Raw genomic sequence first — 15,581 nt, forward strand, 5'->3', positions numbered from 1 at the left:
GAGAGATGATTTGGACTGGCCCAGTGATGGGATTAGGAGCTCTATACCCATCTCAAGGGTGGATGTTGCTTTTGATTCCCTCCCTTACCCTTTTTCTTCTCTTCTGACCCCCCCACCTGCCCACCACCCTCTCCCCTGCCCCACTCCTCCACAAAGCTTTGCATTGGCTGATGGAAGTCTGAAAGTATGATCCATTGCCCCAAGGATATTTGAATTTTATTAGGGAAACTTTGAAAAAGATTTTAGGGAGGAGGAAAAGAAAGAAATATGAGGACAGTCTCCTCCTCCTCCATCTTTGCAATGGTAAATTCATGAAAAATAACAATTGTCTTTGCCTTGGTGTGTTGCTTTTACATATGTGATCTCATTTGAACCTTATTATAGTATCCTTAAAGGGGGTGTGGATCACATTACAGTGAGGAACCTCCAGTCAGAGGGGTTAAGTGATTTGATCAATGCCCCACAGCCATCCCACAGTGGCAGAGACAGGACCAGAGCTCAGATTCCATGCCTCTCTGTCTAGTCCCCCACATCTCCATCCAGGAACTGCATGGGGAGGATTGTCACCCTCGGCCTCATGTGCTTCCAGACATGTCAGGGGGGCATTGTTGTCTGATTTGGAAGTGATAGGCGCATTCCACCTTGCAGGCATCGATTATCAAGTGAAGATGGTGCACGTGGATGGCTCATATGTGGCCCTGCAGCTGTGGGACACGGCCGGGCAGGAGAGGTGAGGAGCATCCCTGACCAAACCCTGCCTCCTGCACTGCCCATCATGAGGGCTGCAGGTCCAGGCTGCGGGGTGGGGGGAGCCGTGCAGTCCATGACCTGTGGCCCCTCGATGGCAGGTATCGCTGTATCACCCAGCAGTTCTTCAGGAAGGCTGATGGCGTCATCATCATGTACGATCTCACAGCCAGACAGTCGTTCCTGTCGGTCCAGCAGTGGCTGAGCAGCGTGGAGGTGAGATGGTGACCTTTCTAGGGACGCTTATGCTGACTCCTGTCTCCCCTTTGTTCCTGCCCACCTCCTGTCTGGTACTCTGCTCTTCCAAAACCTAATTCAGAACCCACCTTCTCCAGGAGCAAACTGATTCCATCATTCATACAGCCATTCACCCAAGCCCAGTACTGGGTCCTGGGGATTCAGAAATGAACAAGACAGACACAGTCCCCGCGCTCATGGAGGCAGAGACTTTAAAAATACAAATTATATCAATAACCGTGTCATTACAATCACTGTAAGTGCCACGAGTGAGTGGTATAGGATTGGGGGAGGAGCTTAGAGTGGAGCATCAGGGAAAGTTTCCCTGAGAAACCCATGTTTAAACTGAGTCCCACCATGTTCTTCCCCCTCTCTCCCCTCCACTATTCCATCTGCAGGGAGCCCAGCTGTGCCCAGCCTAGGAGAAGTACCATGCAATGTTTTGGGGGCATCTGTCACATCCCTTCACAATGTGAGGGCCCTTGGCTTACCCCAAAGTCATCCTACGTAGGGCACACAGGCAACAGCACTCTTCTGTGAATTCTGGGTTATTTCTGGGATTCTACTCTCTTGATTTATACTTGCAATAATTCGCTTTATTAAAAAAATTTTTAACATTTATTCTTGAGAAAGAGACTGAGCATGAGTGAGGGAGGGGCAGACTAGAGGGACACAGAATCTAAAGCAGGCTCCAGGCTCTGAGCTGTCAGCACAGAGCCTGACACAGGGCTCAAACTCATGAGCCTTGAGATCACGACCTGAGCTGAAGTCAGCCGCTTAACTGACTGAGCCACCCAGGGGCCCCAACAATAAGTTGCTTTATAAGTGCATTTTGCTTCTTGACCATCTACATGTTCTTCCACCTCTCATAGCCTTCACAAGACCAAGGTTAGTGTGGACAAGCCACATATGTGTTATACAGGGCCTCAGCTGAGTATTTAACCAAACAGTCAGAGAGGTGTCCCAACTCCTTCCACTGGCGGGATGCATGCTTTGTTCATCTATTTGTTGAAACCACAGGCACTGGGACTTCTAACAGCAGATAAAACACAAATTTTCTGTCCTCATGGAGTTTATGTTCAACCCCCTTCTCAAGCCACCAAAACCTGCCATAGCCCTTACCTCCTGACCACACTGTCACACCCTCTGAAGGTCACTCCTGAGAACTGACACTATGTGTTTGTCACTGTATAACCGGTGCTTGGCATGAGGCCCCCCCAGAACTACTGCTTAGCTCATGTGGGAGGCATGAATGGATACGGAATCCTTGTGCGGGCAGAATACTGGAGCTGTTCATTTCTTCATCCTTTTGGCCCTGAGATCTGTAATTCCTCCCACCAAAATCTGTTTCTCTTCTAGTTTAGGTTGGCTGGGCCACTCCTTTCTCTGCTGTTCATCCACATCCCTCTCATTTCCAGGAAAAGTAAGGAACAAGAATGGAAACCAGATTCAAGGGTTTCTCTGAAATTTGCTTAATACAAATTATTTCTCAAAGTATTGTGTGCTTAAAAAACTTACAGTAGAGAAAGTATAAGTTTTGAAATTTAGTGAATGGCTCTACACCAAGCTAATAAGGGAAGTAGATGGTGTGGGTAATCTGGAAGTGATTCCTGTTAAAACTTTGGAATTTATGACATGATTTTTTTTGATACAGCTGTAGACTCATCTTCCTTGCAGAAATTAAGCACCAGGAGAGACTTTAGGGATTATCTTAACCTTTCTTCCTCGGAGCCCTGGGGAGATAATGATGTTCCCAGGAGCGGGGGAGGGCAGGAAAAGGGGCCGGGGTCACATTCTGGGTTCTTCATCCTCCACGTTGGTCAGAGCCACTCTTCTTCATTCAGTTTTCTACATTGGAGGTCCCGGTACAATTTTGTTAGACAAGAGGATTTCCCTTTGAAAATCACTGATCTAATACAGTCATCTCATTATCAAATGGAGAAATGGAGGCCATGCTTTCTTCTGCAGCACCTGTTCTTTTCCCAGCCACATTTAATCCCTAATTTGTCTCCTGATGTCTAAATCTTTTTTAAAGTTTTTTAAAAGATTATTTATTTATTTTGAAAGAGAGGGACACAGAGCATGAGCAGGGGAGGGGCAAAGAGAGAGAGAGAACCCCAAGCAGGCTCCACGAGGTCAGTGCAGAGCCTGACATGGGGCTCGATCCCACGAACAGCAAGATCATGACCTGAACTGAAATCAAGAGTGGAAGCTCAACTGACTGAGCTACCCAGACACCCCTAAATCTTGATATATACTAGAGCAGACAGAAGCTGTTCAAATAGTCTGGAATCAGTAGGGATGGATAGAGGCACACTTAGAGAACCATGCTGTCTGTCATCAGTAGCGGTTGTAGTTTCTGAGGCCCTTGCTTTGCACCAACAGCCCATGATCTAGCCAGAGAGGTGGCATGTCAGGTTGAATTTAGGGGTGGTGGTGGGGTGAAAAAATATCAGAGGGCCATCATGGCAGGTAGAAGCATGAGTTCCATCATTCTCTTGAAAACCAGGCCAAGCACCAGAATGTTTCATCATTCTCTGGACAACCAGGCATGTTCCTCAGTGGGGTAGGGCTGAAAAGCCTCGTCAGCACACACACAGGGAAGCCCTAGTGCATCTATAGGTCCAGAAAGCCACACCAAAGGGGCAATTCCATATGCAGTTAACTCAGAATTATCTACGTGTGGATGGGAGTTTTCTGTATAGTTCAGAGCTTGAGTTTTCCTTCTTAAACATTTTAGCAGAAGGTACAGGTAAACTCTAAATGATGATCCCAAACCTAGATAATCAGGATCACCTGTGGTGCTTTCAAACAAAACAGATGCCACAGCCTTCTCTCCCCATTAGAATGATTCAGGGCCTGAAATTTAAAAAAAGTTAAATTAAAAAAAAAGCAACAGTTCTCCAGGTGATTCGGATTCTCAGTTGCCGTGGTTCCCCCAGGCTGGAAAGTGCTTCTCAAAGTCGAATATGCATAAGAATCTCCTGGGGACCTTGTTTGAAATACAGAATTTGACTCAGCAGGATCAGAATTTTAGGTAGGCCCTGAGAGTCTGCATTTCTAACAAGTTCCAGGTGAGGCCAGTGCTCCCAGTCCAGGGACCACACTTTGAGAAGCAAGGTTCTAAATCAGTTTCAAAGATGTCCGTGTTCCTTCAGCAAGGATTTGCTGCGTATCACCCACATGTCTTGTACTCGCGAGGCACTCTGGGGGATTGATTCGGTGTGGGGACCCAGTCCGAGGGCCCAGGGTTTCGAGAACAAGTGCAGGGGGCGGTGGTGTGAACATCTGAACAAATGTCAGATGGTGGAGTACTGTGTTGAAAGCGTGGAACAGTGGGATCATGGATGCAATTATTCTCAAGAGTCTTGAAAAGCTAAGTCATTCTGCCTTGGCAACCAGCAATCAGGGGTGTCAGGTGACAGATTAAAACCTGACACCTAATTTGATCAGAGGGAACCGAAAATAATAAGAACTTTATATTTGTGGAGTACCTTATTTTTCCACAGAGCTCCAAGCACTTTGCCAACTCCCTCGCCTGGAGAACGGAGGGTGGAGGGGGAGCTTTAATAACAGGCTTCGGGCTCTGAAGCCTTGTTATTAAGTGAATGCCGGCCAGCTGCTCTCAGTGCCCCTTCCTCCCGCAACCTGAAAAGCAGTGTAAAGAGAGAGGGCTTAAATTGCCACAGATACACGTGGCAAAGACTTGCTGTTGGAAGAGGTTGTGTGGGGTGGGAACAGATGCTTGGGGGAGGTATGGAGTTCCCTGAAAAGGAAGTTCTCGCCATCCCCGCTTGGCACTTCCTGGCCACGAAACTGGCCAATCACCCAAAGACAAAATGGACCAGAGGCTCTGAAGGGCCCCTCCTGGCCCCCACATTCTGACAGGCTACAGCATTGTGATCCTCTGTGTGGGGAGGAGCCCAGGATGAAGCACGAGTACACACAGATGAGAGGATCCATCCAACCCGGAGGGGACCCAAATCCTTTGGTGCAAGAGAATGAAAGCGCACCCTGCCTTATGAGGTGGGAGAGCCCTGCCCCATGACTGTTCTCTGCCACCCACCCTAGTTTTCACCCCCCAAGCCCAGGCAGCTTTACCTTGGCTGCAGGCCTTCTGCAGAAGAGGCCTAACACTGTGTGGTTCTCCTATTTTGCATTTCCCGCGTACGTGATAGCGAATCAAAGCACGTAGCCATTCTTGCCAAGTCAGTATTCCAAACTGTCCGCCCACCTCTTCTCGCCTCTGCTTGGGAGGACTGGTTCAACCAGTCTCATCTAGAGAAGAAACTGGTTGGGCTCTAAGGGTCCCATGGTTAGACCATGGGACAGACTGGGGGACACCTGGAGACTTTGGGGCCTGTATCAGAGAGGGAAAGCAGGATTCGGTAAAAGCCTCAATGGGCCAGGGTTTTCCCCAGTTCCAGTTCGTTGGTCCCCAATGTCTGCAGCCCTGGCATGTTGAACTTCTTGTCCCCATCTTTTGTCACTCTGATAGCCCTCTGGTGTTAGGCCTACAAGTCAAGGAAGTGGAAAATGACTGGGGTCATTAAGCCAACAAGAGCTGTGTCTCTGAGCCGAGGGAAAAAAAAAAACTTGGAGATTAATCTAATGCAGGCTCTTGTTTTATAGATAAAAAGTCCTGCAATCCAAAGAGAGGAAGTGACTTGTCCAAAAGTACACACAGCTTGCCAGACGCCCAGCCAGAACTGGGATCTAGGCCTTTGCCACTGCATTGTGCCGCATTATGCGTTATGTGACAAGAGCATCACATGGTTGAAATCTGCTTCTGAAAAATAGGTGTTCGTTTCTTTTTTCAATCCTTCCCACTTCCGCCCCGAAGTAGAACAGTCTTTAGGCTTAAAGGGGCCAGGCTCACTCTCCTCTCCCTTCGTGGACCACGGGCTAATTCTCATTCTGTGATCTTGGTCATTGGTGACAATGTACAGCACAGAGCAAAAAATAGCAGTTTGATTTTTCCCCCCATGTTCCAAGTTGAGCTTGAAGTGCTGGCAGTTTAAAACGAACTACACAAATAAATCTTGTTTTGACTCATAGTCCAGGGGGTGGATAAATATGGAAACCCCCAAGATATAATTTTGCAGTCATTTTTTTCTTAGCATAACTACATGCTTTAATGTGCTGAGAAATTTTTTGTTCTCTCCAGAGAAATAGCAGCACTATCCTGGCTAAGTGCTTTTTCTTGCCTCCCAGCAAATGGGTATTAACACACACACACACACACACACACACATTACAACCAACCAAACTCAGCAGCTGCACGTTCTGAGCTGAACGCCAGTCCTCTGCTGCAAGCTGACAGCTCATGTTATTTAAAGTCAGAGGTGGGTAATCTTTTGAATTTCAACACGTCTGTCTTCCGACAAGCTCAAGTTCAAAGAAAGGCAACTAAAATGGTTGAAGATATGGAGAGGCTTCTGTGTCAGAGTGTCAGAGGATAGGAACCAGCTTTCTGGATCCATTTCAGAGCTCACAGACTAGACTCTCTGAAAAGTGGTGATTCCGACGGCTCCCACACACACGGAGACTGTGTGCCCAGCTAAGGACCTTCCATTCCTTCCCTCTGGCCTGCCATGCCTATGGAGTTCTACCAGAATCTGTAGAAATGTCAACAGAAATCAGGTGGGCCTTAGACGTGTTTGCCAAAGGAGGCGTGCTTTCAACTTTTGAAAGGAAGTATTGCTTCATCTGATAGGTAATGATGAGCCTCTTTGTGCAAAGCAGTATCTAGGCTGAACAACTAGTTGGGTATGTGAAAGGTGTCAGGTTTGAGCAGCTAGCTCAAGACTTGCAACTAAAGTCAGAGGGGACCATGAAACACCATCCCCAGCCCCCACCCTCTCCTTGGCCTGTGTCTGTCAGAGACTAGTCTTGGGCTGGGGTGATGATGGCTGACTGCCCATGGTGGATAGCACCTTTCCAGCCTCCTGTGTGTTCTCACTCGTTTTTGCCATGACTCTGGAGATAGGCCTGATTCTTTATCAGTGGCAACCCAGCGTCCATGGAGGAGAAACGAGGTGTCCAGAGTGTTGGTGTAAGAGAGGAACAATGCAAAGTACAGAAGACACAGCTCCATCTGGGGGCTTGGCTTTTTTCTACTCCTTCTAAGATGTTTTATTTTTATACCCAGAAATTGCTTTGAAATAAAAAGACTGCTCTCCCTTCCCCCCAGAGGCAGCCCTGCTGTTTGTGGTACATAGGGCTCCGATTTGGGGCTTGTGACTATCCCCTATCTGATCCTATTTAGTCATTCAATACCCACTGTCCCCTTTACAAGTGAAGAAACTGAAGCCATCACCCATTCCAACATACCAGAATCCGGGTTCGAATTCTGCCTTGGGATTTCAAGTCTGATGCTCATATTTTCAGCGTTTCCATGTCAAGAAATCCCACAAGGCTTAGTCATTCCTCACACACAAATCTACAAATATCTCTCATGTGCTCCAAACAGCAAGCCTTTTGGCCCATTTCCCTGCTTCCTTCTCTTTTTTTTTTTTCCTTTTCTGTGAAAAAGTCTTCACACAAGTTTCTGTGGCACAACACAGTTAGAATATGGGGGTATTCCCATTACCCAGCACTCTGGTAATAGGGAGCCACAGCATTGTCTGTATGCCGTAAGTGGTTTCTCATGTGCAAACTATTGAAACGTGGCGCAGTGCGCTTAGCATGTCAGTTACAGTGCACATAATTTAATCTATTTTTGATGGATCAGAAGACACTGTAAAGATCATGTAGTGCCTTTGAGTCATCAGTACCAATGTTAATTACCGTCTTACCGAGGATAAGTGGAAATACCACTTTTAGAGAGTTCTAGTTAATAAGGCACTAAATAGCAGAGAGTTCACTGGAAATCAGAATTTAGAGAAAAACATTAGAAAATTGTGGACCCATATACTAAAAGGTCCTCATAACTCAGTGACTTTGTTATTGAATGTTCTTTGGGATTCTCTGAGCCTTATCGTTCTCATTTAGTAAACGAGAATTTTTGTTCACTACCGAACTGCGATAAAAACGAATGTGTAGATTAAGGAACCATTGAGGCTTAATTTCAAATATAATGGCATTCAAACTTAAAATACATGTACTATTGGATGGACTTTGGACATTTCTTTGAAATGGTGAAATAAAGTAGCTGAGCCATTGGCAATACTGTACGTGCTTATTAGCTTCTGTTATCCCCTAACCCTCTCTATTTAGTAAAACCTTTCACTGCGATGAATAACTATTGCTTACCAAATTATTATTAAAAGCCCCTAATTAAATATCTCACGAAGTAAAAATCACAGCCTGCTTAAATGCGAATATTACCGTATTTACTCACTTACTAGCTGTGCGTCCAGGGCCCTTGGCTTGCCCTCCTGAGGGGCACACAAAGTACATGCATTTCACAAGGGAGGAAGCCCCGGGGTGCAGAGACCCAAGGGTGTGGGCCCCTGGCGGGATATGCTTCAGTCACTGGAGGAGTAAAGAAGGCTGACTCCTTGAACAAATCTGATCTGGCTCAAGAAGTGCAGCTTCTGTGGCCACACACTTCTTTCCCATACAGGCCTTTGGTCAGAGCCAGAGCACCCGATAATAGCGAACTATCCTTATTGCCTAATGTAGGGACCTCCAGTTAGGCGCAAACAATCCTTTTATGGGCACTGTGGCCCCAACCCTCCGGGAGCCTATGTGCCCAATATGAGTCCCCTAGAGATGCCACTTCTAATCAAAGCAGTCCCTAGAAATGCTCCAAGCCACACTGCATTAATTCCTTTGGTTCGTTCCTGTTCATTTAGATGAAGTCCCAGTCACTTAGAAATGGTTTTGGGGAACTGTGAGTGCTAGAAAATGACACATAGTTCATGGATGTCTTCTGTCCCCTCATGCTGCTACCCACACACAGCTGGGGCACCTGCACGGCCCATCCAGCAAGGATGAGTGGGAAGGGAGGGAGGCTTCAGATACCTCTCAGAAGCCTCGGAAACTGAAACTCTCAGCTTTGGGGATGTGACTCTATTATTGCCCGGCCTGCTGTGGCAGCAGGGCATTCGCAAGCCAGATTGTATTGTTACCGCCAGCATTTTAAGCCTGCCCTTCTGGGTTTTCCTTCTGGATGCTTCTCTCAGTTGGGGGATTATCTGTTTTGCAGGAAGCCGTGGGAGACCGCATTCCTGTTCTTCTGTTGGCCAATAAAATTGACAATGAGAAAGAGCGGGAAGTTCCCCAAGGCCTTGGGGAGAAGCTTGCCAAGGTAAAGAGTGAATCGTTCCATCTCTCTGGATGGGGTGCAACCCTGAGGGCAGTCAGGCAGGTGCCCCAGAGCCTTGGTGGGAGCCTTCCTTGAAAGCCCCCTGGGAGGGAGGCAAGTGGGCAAGATGGGTGTCCTGGTATCATGGGAATGGCATGTGGATGCCCATGCATGTGGAACTTTCTGTAGAAACTCACACATTGCAAGATAGAGCTGGCTAGGGATGACTAGGGTATGGGGAATTCTCCCAAACTCTCTTCCTTGGAACTTAGAATGATAGATTCTTAGACAGCAAGAGGTTACTTCTTTTTTATATATATATATATATTTTAGTGTTTATTTATTTTTGAGAGACAGAGATAGATAGAGCATGCGCTGGGGTGGGGCCGAGAGAGAGGGAGAACACAGAATCTGAAGCAGGCTCCAGGCTCTAAGCTGTCAGCAAAGAGCCTGATGTGGAGCATGACTCACGAGCCATGAGATCATGACCTGAGCTGAGGTCAGACACTTAACTGACTGAACTATCCAGGCACCTCTTTAAATCCCCTGTCTGATCCTTGGATTCCCTTCCTCTGTGTTTGCACTTGATCACCTTCAGGGATGAGACACTCACTCTCTGTAAGGCAGACTGTTCTTCTTTGAACAGCACTGTTCAAGAGTTTATCTATTCTGATCAATAGGGAGCCCAAAAACTATGAACCCAAGATAAACTCAGGGCGTGCCTTCAAAAACTTACCATTAAAATAAGCATCAGCCCTGTTACCCAAGCTTGGGGCCGATAAGGCTTGATGGAAATCAGGCACTCCTTGGCTGATGGAAATCAGTGTGCATTCCTTGGCTGTTTCTACTGCCTCAGAGTGCTTTTCAAGAACTGGTATGTCTGGGAAAATGGAGGTGCTTTCCAGTCCTCAGATTCCATACCTCATAGTGTACTTGCTCTAAACAGGGACTCATGCATGGGATGCCTGGTGGCTCAGTAGGTTAAGCATCCATCCTGATTTCAGCTCAGGTCATGATCCCAGGGTCGTGGGACTGAGCTCCGCATTGGGCTCCGTGCTGACCATGGAGTCAGCTTGAGGTTCTTTCTCGTTCTCCCTCTGCCCCTTCCCCACTCACACACTCTCTCTTTCTTTCAAATTAAAAAAAATAATAATAGGGGCTCCTGGGTGACTCAGTCAGTAAAACATCTGACTCTTGTTTTTGACTCAGGTCATGATCTTACGGTCATGAGTTTGAGCCCCACATCGGGCTCTGCACTGACAGCAGGAAGCCTGCTTGGGGTTCTCTCTCTCCCACTCTTTCTCTCTCTGCCCATCTCTTGCTTGTATACACACTCTCTCTCTCTCTCTCAAAATAAAGAAATAAACTTTTTTTAAAAAAATGATTTATTTATTTCTGAGAGAGAGAGAGAGACAGCATGAGCAGAGGAGGGTCAGAGAGAGAGGGAGACACAGAATCTGAAGACAGGCTCCAGGCTCTGAGCTGGCTGTCAGCGCAGAACCCAACGCGGGGCTCAAACCCATGAACCATGAGATCATGACCTGAGCTGAAGTCAGATGCTTAACTGACTGAGCCACCCAGGCGCCCCAAGAAGTAAACATTTAAAAATTATAATAAATAAGTAAATAAACAGGAACTTGTGACCCCAGAGGTCAGGAAAATGGGCACAGATGGTAAGAGTCAAGTAGAACAAGAGCAAGAAGGGTCTGGCAGGTGTCCCTGGGGAGGGCCCGGGTAGCCGCACCTCTGCATCCCTTACCCACAATGCTCACAGTACTGAACCAGAAAGGTTTCTACTGTTTCGTCTGACAGAAGAACCTGACCAGGACTGGCATGAAGTTATTTGTGGTCTTTTTGTTTACCTCACTTGGATGAATTTTCAAATGTTTCAAGAAGTATTAATATGTTTGATTATAGGGTGCTGTCCCAGACCCACTGAGGGTAATATAATATACGGAACATACATCTGTTATTTTTCTGAAACTCAGAGTCTCTGGATTCCAAAGTACATCTGGATCCAAGAGTTTGATTAACGAACTGCAGGCCTGTATTTTTATCATCCCATCCCCCCCCTCCCCCCGCCTTTTTTTGGTCGGATAAAAAACAAACATACAAACAAACAAGGCTCAGAGAAGTGAAGTGATTAATTCAAGTGATGGCACAGGTCCTCAGGGGTGGAGTCATGACTTGAAGCTGGAAGGCCGGTCATGTCTTCCAATTCTAGACCCTGTGTACTCTCCCTCTTCCCACCATGGAGCCTTCGTTCTTCCAAAGACTGACCCAGAGTCCAGCTGTGGCGAAAGTGTGGACGGGGGATGGATCTGGGCCTCTGGGCTGTGAACCAGGAAAGCTGAACTGGGAGCCAGTGTCTAGAGCCTCCTGCTCTGCAAGCCACAGAAGTGTCCTCACTCAGTGCCTGCATCCCCATAGGGCCTCAGCCTCCGGGCTTTCATGCCAATAGCACTGTCCTGAGGAAGCAGGAAATCTACTAATAGGAGTGACAAATGGATATAATGATGAGGCTTGGCCAAGAGCCTCCACCACGCAGGCAGCACGGCCTCTGCATCCTGAAGTGATGGACAACTGTCCTGTGAGATCAATGCTGACAGCCGAGGCAGCTGAATAGTAATTAACTGGTGTGAAGGAGAATTCCTACTGGTGTGCCTCAGTGACATCTGCCCCAAAGTTCACGGAATGCTGGTGTCCTGGGAAAAGCAAGTGGCTGGGAGTCCTGCCATTAACTCAATAAGTCATTGAATGAACTGACCCACCCTTTATACTCTGCGCTCGGTTTTCCTGCCTGCGCAGTGTGGGGAACGTGGCCCATCCTGGCCTCTGCACCTCTGTCTGCACCACAGGCTGGTGTGAAAAGGAATTGGGCATCTACATACTGGAGAGCGATTTGTGAAAGCGTGAAGCACTAAGGCAGCCTACCGTTTTGTGTTTTACAATTGTTATAGCTCACCTGGGAGATGGATACAGAGCTTGCATCAGGCAGGGAGCCTGAGGAGACTGAAATCAACCTGGAGCAGAGCGGGAGGGGAGAGGAATCAAAGGGGACTGTGAGAGGGAGTGAGGCATGCGGGCCGATGCAGAGGGGGTGTTCTCCTCCCATGGGTCCCACGAGCTCTACCGATACTCTCTTTTTGTCCCCTCTGTTTCACGATTCTAGGAGAACAATCTGATCTTCTATGAATGCAGTGCCTATTCTGGTCACAACACCAAAGAGTCCCTGCTCCATCTAGCCAGGTAAGGAGGCACATCCCAGCACACGGGTCTGGTGGGGAGCACTGCATTCACCTCTTCGAGGACCATTCCTCTGTCTGCCTGAGCCTTCTCGGGCAGAGGGGCTGGAGGCCTAGGCCTTCCTGTGGGTTTCAGAGACAGCCCTCTGAAACACAATAGGGACAAAAAAGAAAGCCCCCTTGCTCCTTGCCCCCACTGTAGTCTTCTTCTTCTGGGTCTTAAAAGCTGCCCTTTTCCCAGGGATCCTCTTTTTAAATGCAAATGCTTCCAGGAAAGGTCATATCATAGGTCCCTGAACACTGGCTAATATCTTAGCAGGGATTAGTTGGCAGCCAGCAGGGAACAAAAACAGCTATAATATGAGCTTGGGGGAGGGTGAGGAGAGCCAGGGAGAGGAGGGGCTATTTGGGGGGACCAGAGGCATCTAAGGTGACAGCTCTCAAAGGGCTAGTTCTACCAAAAGACTGCTTTCATAAGCCTCCGCCTATACCAAAATTAAAAAAAAAAAGAAAAAAACACACACACAGGGCCCCATTTTCAGTACTTGGACATTCACTCATTTATCCATCTTGGCATTCATTTCATTCCATCTATCCACCCACCTATTCACCCAGGCGCCTATCCATCCATCCATCCATCCATCCATCCATTTATCCACCTATTCTACCAGTCTATCCACCCATACACCCATCCATTTATCCATCTCTACATGTATCCATCAACTCACCAATACATCCATCCATCCATCATCCATCCATCCAACAAATATTTAATAGTGCCCATTTGGGGTTCAGCACTCATTCTGGGGAATTTAAAAAATACTTTCATTAGAGTAATTAAGAACCCCAGAACATTTTCTATGCATTGGAGAGGTTGTGGAGTTATAGAAGTTCAGGGGGAAAGTTCTAGGCTTTTCTCTGCCATCAATTCCTGGGGGTAAAGTCAGTGTACCTCTCCAAGATTTGCCCCCAGCACAGTAACATCAATTATACCCTCTCTGCCTCCTCAGGCTGTTGTAAAATCAAAAGGGGTGCTTAGGGTGAAAGCACATTGAGAGTATAAAAGCAGGGATAGGATCCTTACCACTATTTTTAATTCTTCACTTCCTACATTTAATCTGGAACTGTGGCAACATGGGACAGACTTTCTATAGAGTTAATAACCAAAAAGTATATTCTTTTAAGGCTCTACTGTGTGTCAGGTACTATGATAGGCTACAGAGACACGAGACAAAATATACAGTCTCTGCTTTCAAGCAGCTTTCTCACCTGAGGGAGCCAACCAAGGAAGCAGTGCATTATGACATGGGGTAAGGGGGTTTTTACAGAGGAATGGTCAGAATGCTGTCAGGGGCATTTAAACCACCTGGAGAATCTGGGGAGGCTTCTTGGAAGAGGTGTCATGAAGGATCCATATTGGCTAAACTTTGTCTTTACAAATTATGGTTATGTACCCGTACTTCCCAGGGGGAGACTTTGAAAACCCTGATGCTCTGGTGAGGCTGGGTTCCCTCCTCATCACCCGGATGAGCTGGATATAACCCAACAGCCTAGCAGCTCTCCTTTATTGACACTATACCTTCCCCTCTCCCAGGATCCTCAAGAAACAAGAAGATACAGCGAGGAAGGACACCATACAGGTTGACCGCCCCGCCAAAAAGAAATCCTGTTGTGGCTGATAGGAGTCCTCCTAGGACTGTTCCACCCCCACGCCTGGGGTCATGGGACCCACCCTGAATCCTGCACAGGGGCTCCCGCTTGGATGCCTGCACCTTAACCTGCCCAAACCTTTGTCATTGTCTGTGACTTGCCTCCACCAACAGGAAGGGAAGCACATCTAGTCAGGAAAGCTGCTCTTGGAGCATTTTGAAATCTCTCTCTTCTCTCTCTAAACCCCAGATGCCCATTTCCCCCCCAGCTTGGTTTTGTGGGGAAAAGAAACAGATGGGCTCTTCCAGAAAAATCACCACATGCCTTCACCACCTCCCTTCTGCTCCCCTTGCCCTTCGGAGCTGCAGCACTGTGGTTGCCATGGCAACTGTGCAGGGCAGACTTGCTGCTTCCTGTAGGCCAAAGATACAGCACTTGGGCAGGGCCAAGATGGTTGGTCTTCCTTTGGCTTCTCGGGACATCAATGGGATGCTCTTGACGTATGCTTCACGGACCTTGAGATGCCCACATGGTGTTGAGAAAAGCAAGCCAGTGCATCCAGTGGCTTCTATTCGACACTCCTCCTCCAGGGACCCTGCTCCCTGCCAGGCTGCGGAACCCTGCCTCTGAGCAGCCAGCATGTCTACTGTATTTGTCCCCTTGGGGGTCTCTGGAACAGTGCCTTACAAGAAACCCACAGCCTTTCCTCTCAACCAGCCACCCACGACCCTGACTCCCAGGTGGACTGCGGGTGATAAACATGTGCTCAGGCTTAGGGAGAGGGCTTACTTCCTACTTAACTTTCACTGAGAGATGAAAAGAAAACTAGGGGGAAAAACCCATCTGCTGCTAAACAGAGCGACCATTTCTGGAGTATAAATAAGGTATACATAGCTCTGTGAAAGCCATTTTCCAATGTTTCTCAAAATAGCTCGTCAAAAAATTACACATGATGATTAATGGGGTAGATTGACATGCAGGCAGTGAGGCCCAGCACCAGGTCCACAGTTACTGACTTCATTTTATTTTATTTTTCAGAGGACTGTATTTAAAAAAAGGAAGTGTGGCTGTGGGGTTGATTATATAGCTGGTGCTTGAGAAGTAAGCAGAGTATAGATATAGGACTCAGCATCCCTGTAACTCTACCAGCACAGGGCACTTACATTAAGGGGAATGAACTGGGCCCATGTGTGGTTCCCTTGTCTGGGTAGTGGTGTGTTCCCAGCCCCAGCAGTGCTCCAGCATCATTGGGGTAGGGGAGGGGGGGTGCTGGTAAGGGCTTTCTTGTCCTGGGTGGGGAGCTTGGATGAAAAGATCATAATCACTGCCTATTACCACTCTAGGGTTGCAGGCCCAGCCCCACAGGAAGTGAGTGGTATCCACACCCAAGCAGGATGTGTAAGAAGGGAGGGGAGCAGAAAGTATCCATAGGCCTCCAAGAAGATTCAACA

The 15,581-nt window shown here is 47.6% G+C and overlaps 1 protein-coding gene across 1 annotated transcript in view; it reads left to right on the top strand.

The window, feature by feature from the left end:
• Window positions 1-15,008, top strand: part of CRACR2A (calcium release activated channel regulator 2A) — a 117,457-nt gene extending 102,449 nt beyond the window's left edge. Inside the window, exons 14-18 of the mRNA XM_077758990.1 lie at window positions 649-730; window positions 849-963; window positions 9,137-9,238; window positions 12,408-12,484; window positions 14,075-15,008. Coding sequence (XP_077615116.1) covers window positions 649-730; window positions 849-963; window positions 9,137-9,238; window positions 12,408-12,484; window positions 14,075-14,159 — 461 coding nt within the window. The 3' untranslated portion in view covers window positions 14,160-15,008. The remainder of the gene's footprint in view (window positions 1-648; window positions 731-848; window positions 964-9,136; window positions 9,239-12,407; window positions 12,485-14,074) is intronic.
• The last annotated feature ends 573 nt before the right edge of the window (window positions 15,009-15,581 follow it).

The sequence above is a fragment of the Crocuta crocuta genome, unplaced genomic scaffold (genome assembly GCF_008692635.1).
Source record: "Crocuta crocuta isolate KB4526 unplaced genomic scaffold, BGI_CrCroc_1.0 scaffold72, whole genome shotgun sequence".
NCBI classification, from domain to species: Eukaryota; Metazoa; Chordata; class Mammalia; order Carnivora; family Hyaenidae; genus Crocuta; species Crocuta crocuta.